The 22,008-nt window shown below is 37.2% G+C and overlaps 1 protein-coding gene across 1 annotated transcript in view; it reads right to left on the bottom strand.

The window, feature by feature from the left end:
* LOC107295434 (protein diaphanous homolog 2-like) overlaps positions 1–22,008 on the bottom strand; it is a 69,027-nt gene that overhangs the window by 27,767 nt on the left and 19,252 nt on the right. Inside the window, exons 4-6 of the mRNA XM_029285843.1 lie at positions 19,841–19,945; positions 14,964–14,984; positions 3,353–3,492 (exon numbers count right to left, since the gene is read on the bottom strand). Of these exons, the coding sequence (XP_029141676.1) occupies positions 3,353–3,492; positions 14,964–14,984; positions 19,841–19,945 (266 nt within the window). The remainder of the gene's footprint in view (positions 1–3,352; positions 3,493–14,963; positions 14,985–19,840; positions 19,946–22,008) is intronic.

The raw sequence follows: 22,008 nt of genomic DNA, 5'->3' as shown, positions 1-22,008 counted from the left end.
GCAAAACAGAGATAACACTCATTGGTGAGAAAAATGCTACAGCAATTAACAGGCAAAGGGCAACTATGAAACAGTTGATGGAGTTGGTGTCTTACACTCAACAATTCAAACAACTTTGAGAATCTCTCCAAAAAAAAAAAATAATCTCCAAGGATTCAAATCACCTTTCTCTGCTTTTATTTTGGAAGCTGCATCTCAAAGTCAAGCTTACTCAAAATTATGATCCCAACTCCATCCACTCTGCCACCCCCCCATCCCCATGTGTCATTAGATTTTAACGTTTGGTTTTAATTTATTAATGTTTTAATGTACATGTATAAATACATTTTTATGACTGTAAGCCGCCCAGAATTAGCCTGTGGTAAGATGGGCAGCCAATACATTTTATAAATTAAAAAATATATATTACATGTTGATTTCCTTCACCACAGTCAGCAAAAGAAAAGGATTCTTAGAAGCAGACTTTATACTGTTCAAGTAGGATGAATATTGTATATGGTAAGGTCCAGTGAGGAAAAATAATGTATTTTTCAAACAAACAATAAATGGCAATGAATGTCAAGTGATATAACCCCAGACCAAGGGTTCCCGTTTGTAAATAAAAGTGGGTCAAAAATGAAAATTATTACTTTCTTTCTACTGGCGCATGTACAATACTACCAAGCATGGCAAAGAGTGATTACAGAGGTAATCTTGGTGAGTTATTTCAGATACATTAAGATTTATTGCATAATTTACTTAATGTCTCTGGGTAGAACCTGCTTTTAAAAGCTCTGGGAAATGAACTTATTTTTTCATCCATCTATGTATATTTTCACCTAGTTTATTATTTTAAGCAGTTCTTCGGTTGCCAGGGGTTAAGGTACCACAGTAAAATTTGAATTTTGGTTTTACTATAATATTTTCCTTAAAGTTTTGGACAAAATGGGAAGCACCATTCTTTTATTCGTGTTTAATATCAAGAAATCAGTGTTATTTCTTCCAAACCATAAGGTGACAAAGAGAAGAAATGGCAATGAAAATACAAACGACCTACACATTAATAATTGGAAATAAATGCCATTTCCAATGGCCACAAAAAAATGTGGTTTGACTTTCATAACAGCCAAGTCACAAGCACAAAGCTGTCCTGTTCTTAAGATCACTAAGTTGTAGTTATTTATTAAATTTATAAGTCACCCAGTTTTCCATGATTCTGGGCAGTTAGTCAAGGCAGAAGATATTCTATCCCATTCCATTATGTTGATAATGACTTTAGCTCCTGAAAGTAATACAATATATTCAGTCATTCATAATTTAGTAATGAGATACCAGAAAACTATTCCCTTGTATAATTTTTATATTTTTAGATGCAGTTTTTCTTCATTTGTGCTTTATTTGCACAGATCTTCATCTGTTTTCTATTTTTGTTTGTGTATAGATTTTTCTCCAAAAAGTCAAATGTGTTGGTTTTTTTTAAAAAAAAAAAATCTATTATGCAGGCCCTCCTGAACTTTTCCAGAAAAAAACTACTAAGCGAGAATTGGAAACAAGAATGTTATGGGAATACACAATGCTATTCTCAAGATCTGATTTTAATTGCTAGTCTCTCTTCCTGCATATTTTAAACTCGTGTCTCTAGTGCTGAGTTACATAGTTTCTTTGTTTGCTGAAAATAAGCAGGAATTTTCAGAATAACAATGTCCTTCTGTATTTTTACAGCAACGCTTTGATCATACAAGTGTAAGTAGAACTATGCTATTTTCCATGTATAAATTATTGCTAGGCAATGTAGTCATACAATACTTCCTTATTCAACCACTCTCCCCCCCAAAAAAATACTGACAAGTCACATGGAAACAAATATTATCCATCTATATGTCTGCCTCTCTGTCTATTTATCTATCTATCTATGAGACCCATGGTGGTTAGAATGCAGTATTGCAGACTAATTCTGCCGACTGCCAGCAGTTCAATCCTGACATGCTCAAGGATCATGACCGACTCAAGCCTTCCATCCTTCCGAGGTCGGTAAAATGAAGGCCCAGATTGTTGGTGGCAACATGCTGACTCTGTAAACTGCTTAGAGAGGGCTGTAAAGCACTATGAAGCAGTATATAAGTCTGAGTGCTAAGTGTTTGATCTATCTATCTATCTATCTATCTATCTATCTATCTATCTATCTATCTATCTATCTATCTATCTATCTATCTATCATCTATCTATCTATCTATCTATCTATCTATCTATCTATCTATCTTCATATCTATCTATCTATCTATCTATCTATCTATCTCCATATCTATCTATCTATCTATCTATCTATCTATCTATCTATCTATCTATCTATCTATCTATCTATCTATCTATCTATCTATCTATCTATCTATCTCCATATCTATCTATCTCCATATCCATCCATCCGTCCGTCCATCTGTCTATCTGCACCACGTTGGATTGACAATAAATTAGTTACCCAGATACAACAGGAATGAGGTGCAGCACTTCACTAAGAGTAACTAATTTAGTCCAGAATTCAATTCATATTTTTTGCTTGCCGGATAAATACATAGGAAAATCCAACTGGGATGGAATTCCACTTAGTATGGGTTGGATTTGGAGAGGACAAAACAAACATCACCAATAGATTCACAGAGGTTGGTTATCCTTAGGAGGCTTCTTACATTTCCAATCCCCCTTACTTTCATTTCGTGGATAATCTATAGGAAATTCTAACAGGAGTTACTTTTCAACTTCCTGTGAAGACAAGGGCTGCACTTCTGTAAAGCAGACTTGCCAAAATTCCTTGCATACCAAGTGATGCAAACTGTCAGGCCCAGTTTAATGTATTCCAATTACAAAGTTAAAGACAGCTTGAGGACAGGTTCGGAATGCAACAAGGCATAATATTAGCACACCGGCCATATGTTGGTGCCTATAGAAGTATTCACAGCTTACCCATCAACAGCTTTAGTATTCAGCCCTGTGCCTCATTTAACCAGAGGTAAATAACAGGATCAATCCCTTAAAATCTGAAGCTAAGAAAATAAAGAGTCTATCCTTCCAATACACTTTCAATGAAAGTGACTTTATACAGTGTATGATGAAGATATAAATCCATAAGACTATCTATTATTTTGGAGCAATTACTTTTACACAAGTCACTATCTCGTTTTAAAGACCTACTACTCGGCAGAGAACTAAGTAAGTAAATAAGATAATAAATAGCCAAAAATAAAACCCAACGCCCACTGAATATGTGGCTTTTTGATGTGGTTGGTGTAAATTCTACATTTTGTTTCAACGGTGGCGTACGATATTTTACAGACTCCTACTTTGCAACACTTATGAATAACAATTCCCCAAAACTTACCTTACTGGATTGCTTGTCAGAGACACCCGCAGAGATTCTAAGCAGTTGAGAAGCTTTTCTTCTGAGATACCTGATCGTAGTTCGTGGACATATTCCTGCGACGACAATGTGCACTCGTGTTTACTGTTTTTCAGGCCACCCTTAATGAGAAAATAAAATCAAGTGATAAAATTATTTTGGGAAACAAGAGTTAGTTGATGCATGTAATCGAAGAAAAGCAGGCAAGCTACTTTATTTCCAGGCTTCACTTCTTAGTAAGTTCTCTACGTGCCCAATGAACCTAAAACTACATAACTCTGCAGATATAATTACTTACTTAACCAGGCTCAGGATTAGGTTATAGGATTGTACAGTTCCCATCCCTTCATTTTCTTACAGACTTATCCTCTCACCCAACTTTAGCTGAGATCAAAGTTAGGACTGAATCAATTTAACCATGTAATTCTAATGACAGTCATAATTCTCATGGGAATTTGGTTTTAAGATGATACTTAAAAAAAAAAAGCCTTAAATCCTTGGTTTCAAATCCCTTACAGAGCTACATGGTTAAAATGGGTGCCTTAAATTCTATGTGTGTTCTATATCCTATTAATGTGTTCTATTACATTTTGTATGTAGGAGAAGAGAATGGGCGCATTATTATTTTTTTAAAAAAAATACGTTATATACATGCATGGACAGAGAGAGAGTAAGGCTTCCCTGGTAAATGAGACAGGAAACAAAATCAGATGAGCTAAATCTACTTTATTGTAAGATTTCTGTCAATGCTGCTAACATCGGATGTTCTTGCTTGACAATATATGAAGATGCAGACATTTTCTATTTAACCTGTGTGTTACTTTTAGAGTTAAAATTACATGGTGCTGGAGGGGAGGGGGGAAGAATGTGCTTGGGGACTAGTTGGCCATAACAATATCTCAGTAGAGTATTCTTCCAGGTTGGTTATAATAATAATAATAGTAAAGTTGGAAGGAACCTTGAAGGACATCTAGTCCAACCCCCTGTTCAGGCAGGAAACCCTATACCATTTCGGACAAATGGCTGTCCAGTCTCTTCTTAAAAACTTCCACTGTTGGAGCATTCACCACTTCTGGAGGCAGGTTGTTCCACTGGTCAATTGTTCTCACTGTCAGGAAGTTTCTCCTGAGTTCCAGGTTGCTTCTCTCCTTGATCAGTTTCCATCCGTTGCTTCTTGTCCTGCCTTCAGGCACTTTGGAGAATAGCTTGACTCCCTCTTCTTTGGGGCAGCCCCTGAGATATTGGAACACTGCTATCATGTCTCCCCTCTTCCTTCTCTTCATTAAACTAGACATACCCAATTCCAGCAGCCGTTCCTCATATGCTTTACCCTCCAGTAAGAGGGTATAAGTAATGAGGGTATAAGTAAGAGGGTATAAGAGGAGATAAGTAATGGCGGTTATGGAACAGGAGGGAAAGTTCGCACTTCAAACTAATTGGAGAACGTGATTAATGACTGTTAAATGAAGGAGTGAGTTATGCTTAGATACTGTGCGTTTTGGGGAGGAGAATTCAGATTTTGGCTTCTTCTATGTACGTGCAGAAGCTATGTTGCTGTTAAAGATTCTTTAAGAAAAACAATGCCTCAAAGTTCTTTGAAGAGCTTCTTCTTTCGGAACCATGACAGTTACATTAATAGAATCTTACAAGTTTGAGACTACAAACTTCCCACCAGCCACTTTTAACTGCTATACCTGTTAGGTGAGGTCCTTTCTCAATTTCTTTCTTTGACCATTAACCACCCTCTCTTGTTTGATTATTTCATAAGCAGCATCTCCTCCACCTGTTCCTCAAGATATCCATGCATCCATTATATAAACTTATATAATGAAGATTGGTCTAGAATTATCACCACTACACAACTAATGTTAAAATAAACACCAGAAAACAAATATCAGCACTTTAATTGTCCCTTTTCTTACCAATAAAGAAAAAATAGTAGACATTAATTTGGGTATCTCTAAAATATTAATTCTCGATGTATTATAGATTTCTTCCCAAACTAGTATATTTGAGTCACCACTGAAGAAAAGGACTCAAAAAGGCACCTATACTCAGAAAAGTATAACTGACATCAATTCTTATATACTGCATGATTAGAAAGCCATTTCTGAGGTACTCAGTCTTTGAAACTTCAAAATTTCTCGATTCTTGCCGATTGAGAGCAATCTAACTGTGTCTCTCTCTTACTTTTCAATCTTAAAGCAACTCTTGAGTCCCCTACCATTACAAATAATAAACAATCATGAATCTATTTCATTTGTTTAGGAGATGCTTTGACTCCAAAGACCTTCGCAATATACTTCTTAACCCCTCTGCATACCACCATTTGAATGCCACCAACCTAAGATTTTATTTGTTTCAGTTGAGAAGAATAACATATGGAGTAGGAAGGTAATTCTCAGTAGTAAATTTCCCCGCTATAGCTTTTCTTCTAATCTGGCAGGAGAATTTGAAGCCCTAGAACTCTGGTCTAACTCCACATTTTGCATTCAGAATATTAACACATGCAAAGTTTTAGTACATATCCTGCTGGAAATTATGGGGTGTGTTTACACATGTACTAAGAAATGCAATGTGTTCGGTATACACAATGCCAAAAAAAATATGTAAACAGATGTTCAAGTTTTACCGCAAAACTATTTTAAGATCCCTAAAATCTATATAGAGCAGTTTTCCCAATTATGTTTACTTTAATTAAACACCCAAGGCTGTCAAATTTACATGTAAAAAATAAAACGTCTGAGCTGCTTATTGGTTCATTTCTCTTCTATTGGATGCTTGAGCTTACTTTAAAATCGTGACCTTCCAGCTCTATTCTATTCTATTCTATTCTATTCTATTCTATTCTATTCTATTCCCTATTCTATTCTATTCCCTATTCTATTCTATTCCCTATTCTATTCTATTCTATTCTTTCATTCCATTTCTATTCTACTAATAATGAAGGTTATACCATAATAAGAAAATAAGCCAGGTTTAATTTAATGAAGATATCACAGTTGCCCAAACTAATATCAGTATATTACCTATGCATTGGTAGTTTAGCTATAATGTTGGGGTAGCTTCAGATTTCCTATTTCAAGTAGTCTTAATCAGATCCAGATTTTTCCACCCTTTTAAGTCTATAATAATTTACCACAGGACTTTTATGATGAAGTGAGGGACAGAAAGTGAGAGCACAACTGCACACAGAGAAAGAGATTAATGCAGTCTAACACATGCTGCCTTGCCATAGCCAGCTCCAATGAACACACATACACACTTTCACCTTTCTACCCATTACCTTGTAAGTTGTATCAAGAAGGCAAACATCCTTCATTGATGTTGATTCTCTATTACAGCCACATCATCGCATGTACAACAAGAGTTCAAGACCATTCATTTGAGGCAGGGCAAGAGGAACACGTTTAACCTCTAGACCGCTTCACATTTTTATATCTCCATTGATCAAAAGGGTCTGCATAATGCAAATGTACAAAGCCAATTATGGAGCACAAAAGTCAGAAGGCGGTATTAATTAGCGCTGGAGAATAAAGAAAGTAATTTCACGTGTCAATAATAATTGCCCTGTCAGCATTTTTGGGTCGCTGTCCAGGAGCCTCTAGAGAGCTGCAACCTAACTTCCAAGCCCAGTTAATGAAAACAACCTAAGACATACATACATACATTTGTGTTATTATGTGTAGCAATATCAAAATCTATCACTTTGTGTAGTCCTAACATTCTTATTAGAGTAACTGAGAGTAGTAGGCAGAAATAAGAGATAAAATCTTTAATACTGTAACCACCCAGAGTCATCTCATGGTGAGATGGGCTGCAAATAAACTCAATAAATAATAATAATAATCTTAGAATTTATTTGTTTGTTTAGTACATTTATTTGCTGCCCAGCTTGTATCCAACAATTCTGTTTGGCTTACAAATTTCTGTCTCAGTTCTATTAAAATGGCTGGAAACAACTGCCTAAACATTCAAGACATATGAAAGGGATCAGAGAAACTACTTTATAAATATCTACCTATAGCAATAATAATAAAAAATCTCATAACAAAATTAATTGATTTAAGAGGTGCCTGTACTGAATAACTTCAGAAAGCGAAGAGCGTTATGTCAAAGCTTGCAAGTAATGTTACCTTCAAATAAGACCTGTGTCTGATAGACACGTTGTATATCAATATGCTGTACATGTTGTCATTTGTTAACACAAATACATTTGTAGACTCGTTAAGGAAAAGGGTTTTAAATTATCTACAAAGCAATACAATTCTTGTTTATGTAGGAATAAGCAGGAAAGGAAGAGTCAGTTTGCTGTAGTGGTTAAGGCACCAGGTTAGAAGCAGAAGCCAATAGAAGCAGAAGCCAATAGATAAATGTACATCTCCCAGGATATTGTTGCAGGATCCAATCTGGGTTGGTCTTCCTAGCTTTTGAACTCATGCTGGAGCCCACCCTGAGGGAATTTCTCTCTACTGGAACATTTCAGAACATTCTGGTAGAGAGAAGTTCTCTGAGAACGGGTTTCAGCATAAATCCGAAAGCTAGGAAGATTAAAACTCTGGTCCTGGTGACCAACCCAGATTGGATCCTGCAACATAATAATAGCACAGTGGCATGTGAAGGGAATCAAATTCAGACCACATCACTACAATGATGTCAGAGAAAATAACAAAGATGGACTCATTCCATCTTCAGATCCTATGCCCGAGGGAATATCCAGGTTATTACATAGTTTATGCCTACTGATTCGAAGTTCTTCTAACCAGTTTCAAATAGTGAATGCATGTCTTATCTATTTTGTCACAAAGCCATGTTTGACAGATCCTTCCTACCGAGTTGGTAGCAATGGAACTTGCTACATAACACGACTTTTTTCTTCTACTGAAATACCAACTAACCAGTATGCATCATAGTGATTCTCCCAACTTTGACAGATAAGCAAACATCTCTTTACAAGAAGACTACATCATAGCTACAGCTCTAGTAAATTGCAGAAATTGGCTTATTTCAGAACACTGGTTATTATTAATACACAATTCCTAAATCTCCTTAGTTTGACATAGTCTGTGCCTGAATTTAATGAAGTCAAGTCAGATATTTTTTCACCCACAGCATCCCTAATAGGATTTGTATGTGTCTGATAGTTAATTATATCAGGGACCACCTCAAGCTCACTAATCCTTTTTGTGCATCTTTCAGCAGTTAGATGACGGTATTTCGATTTGCACAACTGTATCAACCATTAAGACTATTAGAACTTAACAGAGTATAGAAAGATAATGAAGAAATTGAGAAACTCTATTACACAAGTCTGTCTGCAACTTCTTGAACTTATGGTAGTCGCCTACCGAGAAGCATGCCTGCTGTCTGATCACTGTCTCAGACTCTCGTCCAAAAGTTTTTGTTTTTTTTAAAGAGGCAAATGGACTTTCTTTGAAGACATTTCGCTTCTCATCCAAGAAGCTTCTTCAGGTCAACTAGAAGAACTAGAATCTTCTTGGATGAGAAACAAATTGTCTTCAAGGAATAACAAGAAAGTCCAGGTGCCTCTTGAAAAAGAACCTTTGGAACAAGCCTGACCTGGATGACTGAGAATCTCCATAGATGCCTCAAACTCTTGTTTCAGTGATTGTGTTTTGATTCTGTTAAGGACATCTTTTAGCAGGCAACAGTACTTGGCCAACCTTTTCTGCATGCAGAAACTAAGCAAGGTCACACTTTGTTATTACTAGGATGGGAGACAGCTATGAAATGGAAGTCTGTATCCCATACTCAAAACACAGTCCTTTAAGTAGAAATGGCAGATCACTTCCATAACATTGTCAATAAAACTATATGAATGTTTCCTTAGTCATCAGTTACTGCTCTTAATTTGAAGATGCTTCTAGTTCTACTTCTGAAGGACACAGATACCATTATTCCAAAAGGATGGTTCTGTTTCAAATACATATTTAGGGAACACTGCAGAATGCCACCGTAGAAAAGTAGCAACAATGGAAATGAGATATAGTTTACTGCCCAAGCAGAAATAATGGTGTTTTTCAAATTTGCATGCCATCTTGGTCTCTCCTACATCCAAGGGCAAAACATAAACCAAATTTAAATCTCACTAGGTAAGGATTTTTCTGTGTTATTCACGTTGTACAAAACCATACTTGAGAGTAAATCCCAATAGTATAATGAGTTTTTAACTTCAGGTAATTCTGATACATACACACACATACACACAAACCAATATTTATTCTAAATTAAACTGCTTTCTTGGAAATGCCGTATATTTAGTCATTACTACTTTGCTTGGGATTTAACGCTTAAAGTCTTCAAGATTTAAACATGTTGGCATCATCCTTATGCACTACTAAAAGCTAAAAGGGGTTTTTATTTCGGAACTAAGATTTCCCCATGCTGAATTTAAGCAGCCTGTGAAATACGTACATAAACCACTAAATTGTCAGAGGCAGTCCCTGAAAATAAACTTCCTAAAGTCAGATAGGCTTCCTCAATTCCCAGGGGAAACAAAAATAAAAAATAAAAAATAAAAAGAATACAAGGAAACAACATTTTGCAGCAAGTCACTGGCACCTTTGCAATTATTATGCCATTTTTAAATACACAGTGGTAATTCAAGCATTTCCAGTTCTTTCAAAATTGATAGTCTTGGGGGAAAAAAAGTGGTTTTCAAAATCCATTTTCAAAGCTTTTCACCTGCATATTCCCAACTGCTAGCCATAGTTCAAAGTGGATAATTCTCAACAGGATTACTGTCTCACAATGTTATTTTTGCTTGCAGCCTACCTATCATTATAACTCTGTTCAACTCCTTTTGCTATAGACATGCTAATATAAAATGCTAAAGCTTGGACCTGTTTCTTTAATAGAGGATTCAGACTTAAGGAATCTGAGAAACGATTTAACCTCCAATTTTATTACTCAGCTGCTTATCTTTAATGAAATGTACAAAAATGCTAAGACCGGTACTTATTTTACACAGGAAGAAAAAAAATATATTTATATTACTGCACAATATTTCACTTGGAGTACTTTACATCTCTTAAGTTCTTCCTAGCATGAATTTGCACGTACAAAAAAACCCTGAACCAATTAAAGAGCTACCTTTCAAAATTACTCCGATTGCTCCATTGAACTATCTTCACTATTATTAAAACGCCCAACTTCTCTAATTGTGTTGTGTGCCACTAAATTCCATTTACGATTATTTCTGAGGACTTGGGGAACTGTAAATGAGAGTACAAAAGTGCAGCAATGGGTGTTATGTTAATGTAACTCATCTTTCCACAACATAAAAAATAACTTTCTGACCTCACTTAACCAAGTGGCTTAAAATAATATAAAGTATCAGTGTTGGTAAAATGAAACGTAGCCAGGGACAACAAAAAAGAAAACAGAAAAATAAGAATCCCACCCCTATTCCTTTCAAGAATGAATTTTAAGGAAGAATCCTTTGATCATTTGTCAACTGTGCCACCCAAGAAATATGTTTCAGACTATAAATTGGATTGAGATGTTACTTAGAATCTGATGACTCACAAATTCTGTAACAACATTAAGAGCCATGCTGTGGAGATAGATGTGGCCCATCGTTTTACATCTTCCACTACCAATCAGATTCTTAAAAGAAGCCAGAAGCAGGATATGAGTACCACAAAGCCACCCTGTTTCTCCAGAATTGATGTACAGTATCATGAAGAATAGAAAAAAAATATATTGTATATAAAAAGAAGAATAGAATAGAATAGAATAGAATAGAATAGAATAGAATAGAATAGAATAGAATCTGGAAGGAACCTTGGAGGTCTTCTAGTCCAGCCCACCGCTCAAGCAGGAGAACCTATACCATTTCAGACAAGTGACTGTCTTCTCAAAAATCTCCAGTGATGGAACATCCACGATTTCTGGAGGCAAGCTGTTCCACTGGTTAACTGTCTTCACTGTCAGGAAGTTTCTCCTTAATTCCACGTTGCTTCTCTCTTTGGTCAGTTTCCAACCATTGTTTCTCGTCCTGCCCTCTGGTGCTTTGGAGAATAACGTGACCCCCTCTTCTTGGTGGCAGCCCCTCAAATCCTGGAATGCTGCTATCATGTCTCCCCTGTTTTTGCTTTTCTTTAGACTAGCCAAGCCCAAGTCCTGCACTGGGACTTCTTCTAGAAATCCCTCATTTTAAGAAGCCACTTAAAAGTGCTTACAAGTGACAGTTGGTCTAGAGTTTAAGGCACCAGACTAGAAAGTGGGAGACTGTGAGTTCAAGTCCCACCTTATCCATGAAAGCCAGCTGGATCAGTCCCTCTCTCTCAGCACTGCCCACCCCACATGGTTGTTATTGTGTGGAGGAGGGGGGTGTTGGATATGCTCGCCGCCTTGAGTTATTTGTAAAAATAATAAAAGGCGGATTCAAATAATTAAATAAAATCTACAGAACGACATTTGCAGAAGACTAGAAGTACAGCTCAACCCTAATTAATCCAGGCTACAATGAGATACCTCTGGTTCCTGTCTACTTCTCATTCCTGTTTAATAGGATGGAAAACATTTGTTTTATTCCAATTATCTACTCTTTGATGAAAGTTACAGAACGCCAAGATCTAGATTCACTAGGATATAAACATGCCATCTAGATCAGAGGTCCCCAAACCCCAGTCCGGCATGCCAGCAACTGGTCTGAACAAACAAGGAAAGCCCCATCTGTGGGATGCAGGCAGCACACAAAACCACGCACTCTCCGGTCCGCGGAAAACCTCGTGCCCAAAAGGTTGGTGACCTCTGATCTAGATGTAGTAGTTAAGCTGTTCGATTAGGATTGCGGGGGGGGGGGGGTCAGTAAAGTCAACTGATTCATTTTGGCTGATCATTCTCTTTCAGCCAAATTCACCTAATCTGGTTATAGTGGTAAAGAAAATTGGTAGGTGGTTCATACCATGATGAACTACTGGAAGACAGATAGAATATAAATTTTAATTTTAATCTAACTTAGTCTAAGCTAAGAATACCATTGGCCACTGATTTCACTGTGATAATCGTGCCAAGATATGGGGTTTTTTCCAACTTAAATTAGTTAACTTTCACTGTAATGTGTCCAACTTTTTAAGCTCAAGAGAGGCAATAAATTAACAGACCCTAAATAATTCATATCAGTGAAAAAATAATGTTGTGACTAACAGCAATTAAGAAGCTTTATAATCAATGATTTATTTTTCTTCCTTTGCGTCCAGTCCTTGTTCGGGATAAATTATACTTTCAAACATGATCTGGATGCAGTTTATAACTTTACTGCCATTCCAAATTAGGGTTCAAAAGTATCCTTCCTTCCTTTCTTCCTTCCTTCCTTCCTCCCTCCCTCCCTCCCTCTCTCCTTTTCATACAGTTAACTAAAACTACAAAGGCATTTGATGACATTCTGTTTTAATTTATATACTGGTCAGGAAGGAAAAGATTAGTTATCCATGTTTCATCTCACACTAAAGCAGAACTCATTTTTTCTCTGCCTGAATAGATGAAAAGAGTTCATTTCCTACTATAGCAATGGACCACTTCTTTGTGGCCACAACTCACCTCCTCAACCATGATGTTCCCAGTGATGTGATGATGATGTGTTCCATTTTTGGATGAATTTTATCTAGGGTAGGTGGCTGGATTTAAGGCTAAGAAAAAGAACTGGGAAGTCTCTGGGAGACAAACATTCCCATTTCCAAGAACAATTTTGGACTATTTTGGAAACTGGGGGGAAATGGGTCCATAAGCTTTCTCTTCTAATCCTACTTTTTTAAAAAAAGAAAGAGAATAAACTTAAAGAATAAACTTAAAGAGCACCAGGAGGAACACAGTAAGCAGCCTACAATTATCTATCCCTGTTGTGCTAGATAAAGTGGGGCATTTAATTAATTAATCAATCAGTGTAATGGCTTGCTATAGGAGTTGTGGGTGCTCCATCACTGGACAGTTTTAAGAAAAGATTGGACAATCTTTTGTCTAAAATGATATAGGATCTCTTGCTTCAACTGGGAGTTGGACTAGAAGACCTTCAAGGTCCCTTCTCAACTCTGCTATTCTGAAAGTATTTATAGTAGCCAGAGATGGCTCTGCTTTATAGCTCAATAGTCACAACTGAAGCATGCCAGCCTATTCTTTTGTCTCTTTATCCACAGCAATATTCCAAGATGTCCTACTTAAACCTACTGAGGATTCATGAGAAGTGAGTGCAGCTGCCTATAAACAAACCGCTTTCTTAACATTTAATGTTTAGACTGAAATCTTGTGATGATGCCTCTGATATATATTTCCTATGTTTAGGCTTGCACTGACTTTCAAATTAGCTTTTTGGGAGACTGCAAAATCAGAAGAAAAAAAACTCATTATTCACTACGATCCAACCATCACTTTGGCATTTTAATTTGCAGACTGTTCCTTGCAACTGCAGAACTGCTTTCTTTCGGGGGGTTTAATACTCTAATTTACTTTATTTATTAATCCCCATTAATATTCCATTAAAGTGCTTTTAAGAGACTTACAATAAAAATGAGAACACAAGTACACCAATCAAAAGCATTAATAAGATAAAAGATATAACTTATTTCCATCTGATTAAATCCTTCTTAACAACTGAAAACTCTTAAAACTATCTTCAAACGTTTTCTAAAAGCTAAAAGTGTCAGCTAATCTCAAGGTCGATCCAGAGGAGGAACTATGACTGGGAATGCAATTTTCCAGTCCCAAACCTCTTATATGGCAGCATCTGAAGCAGTGTTTCTCAACCTTGACAATTTTAAGGCATGTGGACTTCAACTCCCAGAATTCCACAGCCAGCAATGCTGGCTGTGGAATTCTGGGAGTTGAAGTCCACATGCCTTAAAATTGTCAAGGTTGAGAAACACTGATCTGAAGCATCCCCTCTCTACTGCAACTTTGACGATGGACAAAATTGACTCTTATCTGGCATCAATTTAGTATTGACCTTCAGTTGATTTCTTGAGCTGAATACATCTTCTGTACTACAAATGGTCCTGATTTACTGTGCCTAACAAGTTACTTTTCCAGTCCCACCTAAAAGTCTCAGGATCAAAGATTAAAATCACACAATTGCTATGAAATGCACCCACACATAGCATAAGGTTCCTTACCAAAATTTGGGATTTAAATCAAGAGTGCATACTTTATCTTACAGCTATTAAATCTAATGCATTTGGTTCCCTACATTATGTAATCCATTCTTATATCAGCACACCATAAATAGAAAAATAAATGGAACCTGTTAGTGATCAATCAGTCAGTTTAAGAATGGAATTGATTTTTATTAATCTTGACATTCTCAGTTCATCAAATTTTCAATTATCTCCTCTCAAGGCTTCATTTGTATTTAACAGACCCACAGATTGATCACAGGAAAACTGGGATGAAAATACTTAAATTTGATTTCATTATCCTAAATGTATAGGCCAGAATTATGTTGAAGATGAATCTACTATAGCAAATTAAAGAGACATGCAAATAGTTGATATAAGGTATAATACTGGCAAACAATCTATTTTTACTAGTGTTATATCATGCATTTTAAGTTATGACAGACAACAGATATACTCACCGGAACTTTACTTCCAATTATCTGCATGCAGTGATCAACGGAGAGAAGTGATAGCAATAAATAAAAACAAAACACAAAAAAGGTACAATAAATAAGCTGAAGCATTTCACACAACCCACCAAGTGTTTAGGATTTAGTAAATTGTTAAAAGATGTTTAAAATTAAAGCAGAAATATTCGTAAACAATCAAGTCCAAGAACTATAAAAACCGATACCTTAATTGCATATATTCATAACAGTTTAATATAACAAAGAGGACTTGTTTGATTAAGAACACGGTGTATATTAGTGCATGCAAAAAAAAAGAACCAGTGAAGAATTCATTAGGCACACATTTTCACAAAACTGCCTCTTTTTCCTGGGAAAAGCTTGTTACAGGTTAAGACAGCTGCAGCCAGCAGACTAAATTGCAGTAGTACTTTTATTATGCTTTCACTCTAAAATTTAAATAGCTGTCTGTTTTCATTCAGTGCATCTATATAGAACGCCAGTCATAATAAAGAGTTGCATTGTGTTCATTTTGCAATTCACAATTAATTACTATATAGAATTCTACGTTTCCACTTTTTGAAAACAAGGTGATTAGAATACAAGATAATTCTCTTTTTGCAATTATCACACCAAAGGGTTCACAACAGGGGAAAACTGTACTGCTGACTCAATTCTAGACCTGATTTCTAAAGAGACTGGATAGAAGAAAGACGTAGTTCGAAACATGATAAGGAAGAGCAAAATCTATCTATCTATCTATCTATCTATCTATCTATCTATCTATCTATCTATCTATCTATCTATCTATCTATCTATCTATCTATCTCCATGTCCATGTCCGTCTGTCTATCCATGGCTCTTGTAGCAAGCACAAAGAGATGTTTGCTTCACCATTGTTCTAGCTGCATCCTGGGCAAAACCACACACAGCTAGCTATAGCTTCAAGGAAACATCTGTACAATCTCCTGTTGTATGACATTGGCTGGTGGGACAACATTTACGGAGCTACAGATACAAGCCAGATTTCATCTCCATCATCTGCTCCAAAACTTATAGCAGAATATAGTAATACTAGTGATTTACTGTTCAACACAGAGCAAGACTATGCCTAATGATGTATCTTTTGCCAACTATTACCAGATGGAATGTTATTGATCAGAGGAGGTATCTGATACAGAGAAAACATTTTAATGCAGTCATGCAATGGAATACAGAGTTAAGAAGCCAAATGCGTGCCAGAAACATCTGAGTTCAAGTCCCCATTTAAATATACGGCTTTCAAATTCAAATACCTGAATAATTGTCTAACTGCAACAAGGATTAGCCTGCTCCACTCTCACAGACAAGATGGGCATGCTGAAGACCCAGCAAGACAAGGAATTGACTATGTATGTTTCCTGGTAAAATACATGGGAAAATCCCACTTAGGGTTAGGGTTAGGTCTCCATGAATTCAGAGAGCAAAATGGACACCTCCAGTGGATTTGTAGCGCATCAGTATGTTTAGGAGGGCATTGACTTTTCGAGTCCGTCTTTTCTTTGGTGGCTCCTGATGTGCCAAAGTCTACACCAGGGGTCCCCAACCCCCGGTCCGTGGACCGGCACCGGGCTGTGCAAACAAGTGAAGCCGCATCCACTGGATCAGGCAGCACATGAAATCACGTCCCTCTGGTCCACAGAATCGGTCCCTGGTCCCCCAAAAGGTGGGGGGCTCTGGTCTACACTACCATATTTTAATGCATTCTTTTTTATTTATTTTGAAGCACCGAAGTACTTTCCCATTCACAGGAAACTGACAGCTATAGCTGCATCACAGCTAACTGGTACCTATCTACACCCTAATAAAAGCTTTGATGCTTGGAAATGTTTGCTTTCCCACGATGGATTTTTTTTCCCCCCAGTTCATTCTTTTTCTACCAAATCCAATGGATGAAGTGATATATACTTGTAAGAATGAGGTGGAAGGGATGATGATTTGCAATTCCAGAAGCCTCGGGAGTGATATCATATAAATAGAGGTTTCTGATTTCATGCTTTTATTTATGTTTGTCCTGTTTTTGCACTGTGCGTAACATCGCTTACCCCAAAAGGGACCAGCCTGATGGATACTAATGCATGTATATATGTACAGTTGAGTATGCTATTAAAATGTTTGCATGTGTTCAACTGTGCATTTGGAGCTGCTTGCTTTCTGTTCCCTATTTACAAAAAAAACTGGGCAAGCATGTGCCTAATCTCATTTATGAAGTTTGCTTTAATATAACACATGAGTATTCATATAGCGTTATCTCCATTCTGCATTCCGATTTAGTTAGGTTAGAATTATTCTAATTCTGCCTTTAGGTATTTGAAAAAGGGAATGGAATACGCAAGCTTGTGTTCCCCAAATCACCTTACTACAAACAATACAGTAACTTGAGCACAAAATTGAGTAAAGATTTGCGGGGGGGGGGGTTTGGTGTTTCAAAGTAAAGCCACATCCATCGCATAATTCTGTCTAAAATAGTCTAGGGGCAAAAGCACTTATCAGTTGAAACATATTTCTGCCCTTGGATAGCCAAGCAAATTAAAGAACGTGAAATCTATCCATTCTGATTGTGGTACCAGCTTGTCAAATTTTTACCGAAAAATGAAGAAGAGAAACTGTCGCTATTGTTTTCATCTCTACCATGTTTCCTACTTTGCTTGTTTGTTAGGCATAGCAAAAGATATTTTATACATAGGATGACATCTGAGAAAACCTACAATCTTAAGTAGTTGGAGCCTGATATTAACAGGATTGTGTCATTTACAATCCCAGTGCCGTTTTTTTTTTCTCCATCAATATCGGAAAACACCACTGTAGATACAAATAGTCCTTGACTTATGGTCACAGTTGAGTCCAAAGTTTCGGTTGCTAAGTGAGACACGTGTTAAGTGAGTTTTCCCCTCATTTTACGACCTTTCTTGCCACAGTGGTTAAGTCAATCTCTGCAGTTGTGAAATTAGGAACATGGTTGTTAAATGAATCTGACTTCCCCATTGACTTTGATTGTCAGAAGGTTACATAAAGCGAGCCCAGGACACCGCAACCATCATAAATACGAGTCAGTTGCCAAGTATCTAAATTTTGATCACGTGACTATGGGGATGCTGCCAGGGTCGTAAGTGTGAAACATGGTCATAAGTCACTTTTTCCCAGTGCCGTTGTAACTTTGAACTGCTGTAAATCAAGGACTATCTTTTCGGTGTGGTAGTTTGGAAGTCACCAAATGCATATTTCTGTTAGCAGAACACGAGCAATGTCGCTTTAAAGGCAGGGATGCCCAACCCCCAGACCACCACCGGTCCGTGGCCCATTCGCAACCGGGCCACGCAAGTGGCGGGCCGGTACACACACGTGTGTGCGCAGCTTGACTGGTGCAAGCGGTGGGCCGGCACATGTGCACGCACGCACACAGCTCAACTTGAGGAAGTTGAGCTGCCCGCGCTTGCATGTACACACCGTCCTGCTGATCACATAAGTTCAGCTGCACCCACCCCTGACCCCACAAGTTCAGCTGCCCCGTTCCCCTCTCCCTCCCTCCTCGCCGGACCCTCAAGGCACAAAGTTTGGGGCCTGTTGCCTTAAGGTCCTGTTAAAATCCCATCTCTCTTGAATACAGCATTTTTATAAATGTATCTGAAATACAGTACTTTTAAGACTTGAGAACAAAATGAGTTGCAGGGAGTCCTCAGCTTACAACTGCTTGTTTAAGCAACAGTAAAAAATTTACAATAGCACAGGAAAAAAGTGACTTAGGACCGGTTCTCGCACTTACAACCACTGCAGCATCCCCACGGTCACAACTGGCTGCAGCATTCTGGAGTCGCTGATTAGCATTTGCAAACATCCCAGATGGCTTCTGACTAGCCAAGTCAATGGGGGAATGACTCCATGAGTCCTTTAAAAACTGCAGGAATTCACTTAACAACCCTTGCAAAATAGATGACAAAATCAGGTGTGACTCAGTTAACAACCAGTTTATAACTGACGTTATCAGCTAAAATTCTGATCCAGTTGTGATCAAGGACTACCTGTTCTGTGTAATTCCACAGGCAAGGAATTTATTGGCCTGGTGTAGAACTACAATTTGTTTCAAGGCATGAAAAAACAAAAACAAAAAAAGTTTCCAATTTGAGTTCAACACAACCAAACCGACAACCGACTGTTTTATTAGCCCTTGAAAGGTGTTTACTGCTCGGCCTTGTATCTTGTATTTTAAAGCCATTGATTAGACTCGAGAGCCTTTTGTAAAAGCGACTTCGCAAAGAAAGCGTTGCTTGCACAATTCTTGCAGAATTTTACGTAACAGTCCTAACAATCGTAAGTAGGATTCCTCTTAGACCCAAACAGATTTGAACATCACAAGACAGGAGAGGAAACATCCCAAGAAAAAAGAGCATAGGAAAATGAAATCATTGATCCCAGAATTTATTTTTTTTAAAGCACCAAATTTATAGCATCAGTCAACAGGAAGGCAGTTAGGAAAGATATTTTTGCACCTTAAATCAGAAACTCCCAAGTTTTATTTTTATTTTGCTATCATGCATGCGAGAGACACTGTGGAAAAAGCTTGATAATTATTCCAGAGCAGTGGATTTAAAATACTTATTGGTTTACTGTAAGGAGAGAATCATGTTTCAAATTGCTATCTGGTTGTGAGATATGCAATACATTCTAATTAAGGCTTTTTTATCTACCCTTGAAAGCATTTTAAAGGATTTCAGCAAGGAAGCTTTGTAGGTGCTCTTAATAACGATAAACTGAAGCAGAAATTTGGAGATTTGAGTTGAAAACTGCAGATGTTGTTAAGAGTATTAGTCTGACCTATCTTGGGAAACGAGGAAGGCACAAATTCTACTTACAGATTTGGCAGTTGCGGAAATGTACTGGACAACCATTTCACGTTTTGTGGTCAAATCTTTATTCCGTAAAGGAGCTTTTCGTTCTTCATTTAGATTCATGTCTTCCTATAAATAAATAGGCATAACATTGCCAAGATTGGATTATTATGTCATAGTTTTACTTAATCTTCATGACTGCAGATGCTAAGAATCGCTCTACATCTAGGCAGAATATAAGGCTGACTGCTTTACTTGAGACAGGCTATTCCTCATCATTATCCTAAGCTATTAGTTTATGGAAACAGCTTTAATGTACACTTCAAACTCTTCTTTTTTAGCCCCCATATCATACCCAAAGCCAAGACCGGAATTAGCACAGGACCGGGAAGCGATATGTGTCTCGCTAAGTCATCAAGGAATTATTATATGTGTCTCGCTAAGTCATCAAGGAATTATTTATTCCAACAGAAATTGAGAATGGCTGGAAAACAGTATGAGGATTGAAGGCAGCCATTTTCTCTATTTTCTCTACTACCCCGTTAATTTGCACATTAAAACAGTGGACAACATTTTGGAAACAGTGTTAACATAACTTGCATTAAACATGGCTTCCAACATTGTCTTTTGGAAGGATGAATCCCAGATTTTAAAATACTTAGCACTTAGGAATGATTATGATAAACATAATTTGATGGTGAGCATAAATAATCAGTCTTAAATTTAAGCAGCATATTTAATATGTGCCAACACATGCACACATACATATACAATATATATATAAGTTTTTGTTTACTTCAGAGTTTCAGTCAGTCTTAGACCAATAGAAGCAATGTACTTGTAGAAATCTTAGACCAGTAGAAGCTCTGAGTACTTATAAATCTATCTTAAGAGTCAGTAAATAAAATTTAAGACAAAACTAACATATGTTTATAAAACAACTTGTCTAGAAATCCATTTGGAGTAAAGTCCAAATGGAACAAACCTATCTCTAGGTTACAAAATAGTATCTAAAATTATATAAAACGGAACAGAAATGTGACAGTAACTAAAATTTACATAAAATGTGATGACATATTAAATTAGAAAAAAGTGATATCAAAGACTAGATACTATCTTTGTAGATACTACCTAGACACATAGTATCTATGTATCTAGAGATATTACATTTTATAGCAATAGCACGTAGACTTATATACCACTTCACAGTGCTTTACAGCCCTCTCTAAGGGCTGGATCCTCATTTTACCAACCTCAGAAGGATGAAAGGCTGAGTCAAGTGAGAATCAAACTGCTGGCAGTCGGCAGAATTAGCCTGCAATACTGCATTCTAACCACTGTGCCACCAGGGGTCTTTAGCTATTGCATCTGGATAGCAGGAACAAGGTTCATGAGGGGTCCGGTGGATCCCACATGCTGTGGTGTAAAACCGAACTACGTGCATTGTAATAAAAGTCAGTTTATCTATGACCAACATCTCGGCATAGGCCAACTCTGAGCAACCAAAATATCTGCTGATCAGAAGGAAGATCAACCTGGTTCAGGTTTTTCTGTAAAAAGAGAACATTCTCTGTGGTTTCCACAAAGACAAAGGCAGGGACTTTCAGAGCTGGCTCTTTTCTTATATGTGACATCTGATACTGCCGAGGGGAAAATATGGCATTGGGCAAGAGAAAAGGCTTGTCAGGGGTTGGGTGTTTCTAGTTTAAACCATTTCAGAATTTTTAAAAGAACAGAATTCATTAAAAATCTAAATTTATGACACAAAAACACGGGCTGGACTGTTCCACAAAAACAGGAAGTCCGACAAAAATGTCATACTGTAAGATCTATTAACTAGAATAGATTGTTTTTCTTCTTAAGCAGGCTTTGAGAGGAGAGTTCTTGCAATTGCTTTACTACTTGGATTCTTCAGTTCCGTGGTACGTAAAACTGCACACGAAGTGGGATACGGAAGCCCCAAGACATTCACGAGAACGCATTCGCTCTCATGAAAAGCAGTAGACCAAACAGCCTAATTGCTTGCTTAAATAATAGAGGACACTGCATTTCCACTACATTACGGCCCATTAAAATGGAAAAGCAAGTTGATGCTTGACTCCTTGTGGCACATATGAGCACTGATCCGTATGATTTTTCTTGGCATCAATATTGCAGTGGTTTGCCAATGCCGTGTTTTCTGATTTTTGTAG

The sequence above is a fragment of the Protobothrops mucrosquamatus genome, unplaced genomic scaffold (genome assembly GCF_001527695.2).
Source record: "Protobothrops mucrosquamatus isolate PMUCROS unplaced genomic scaffold, P.Mucros_1.0 scaffold2336, whole genome shotgun sequence".
NCBI classification, from domain to species: Eukaryota; Metazoa; Chordata; class Lepidosauria; order Squamata; family Viperidae; genus Protobothrops; species Protobothrops mucrosquamatus.
Note: the sequence above shows the minus strand (reverse complement) of the source record. Positions and strands in the feature narration are given on the sequence as shown.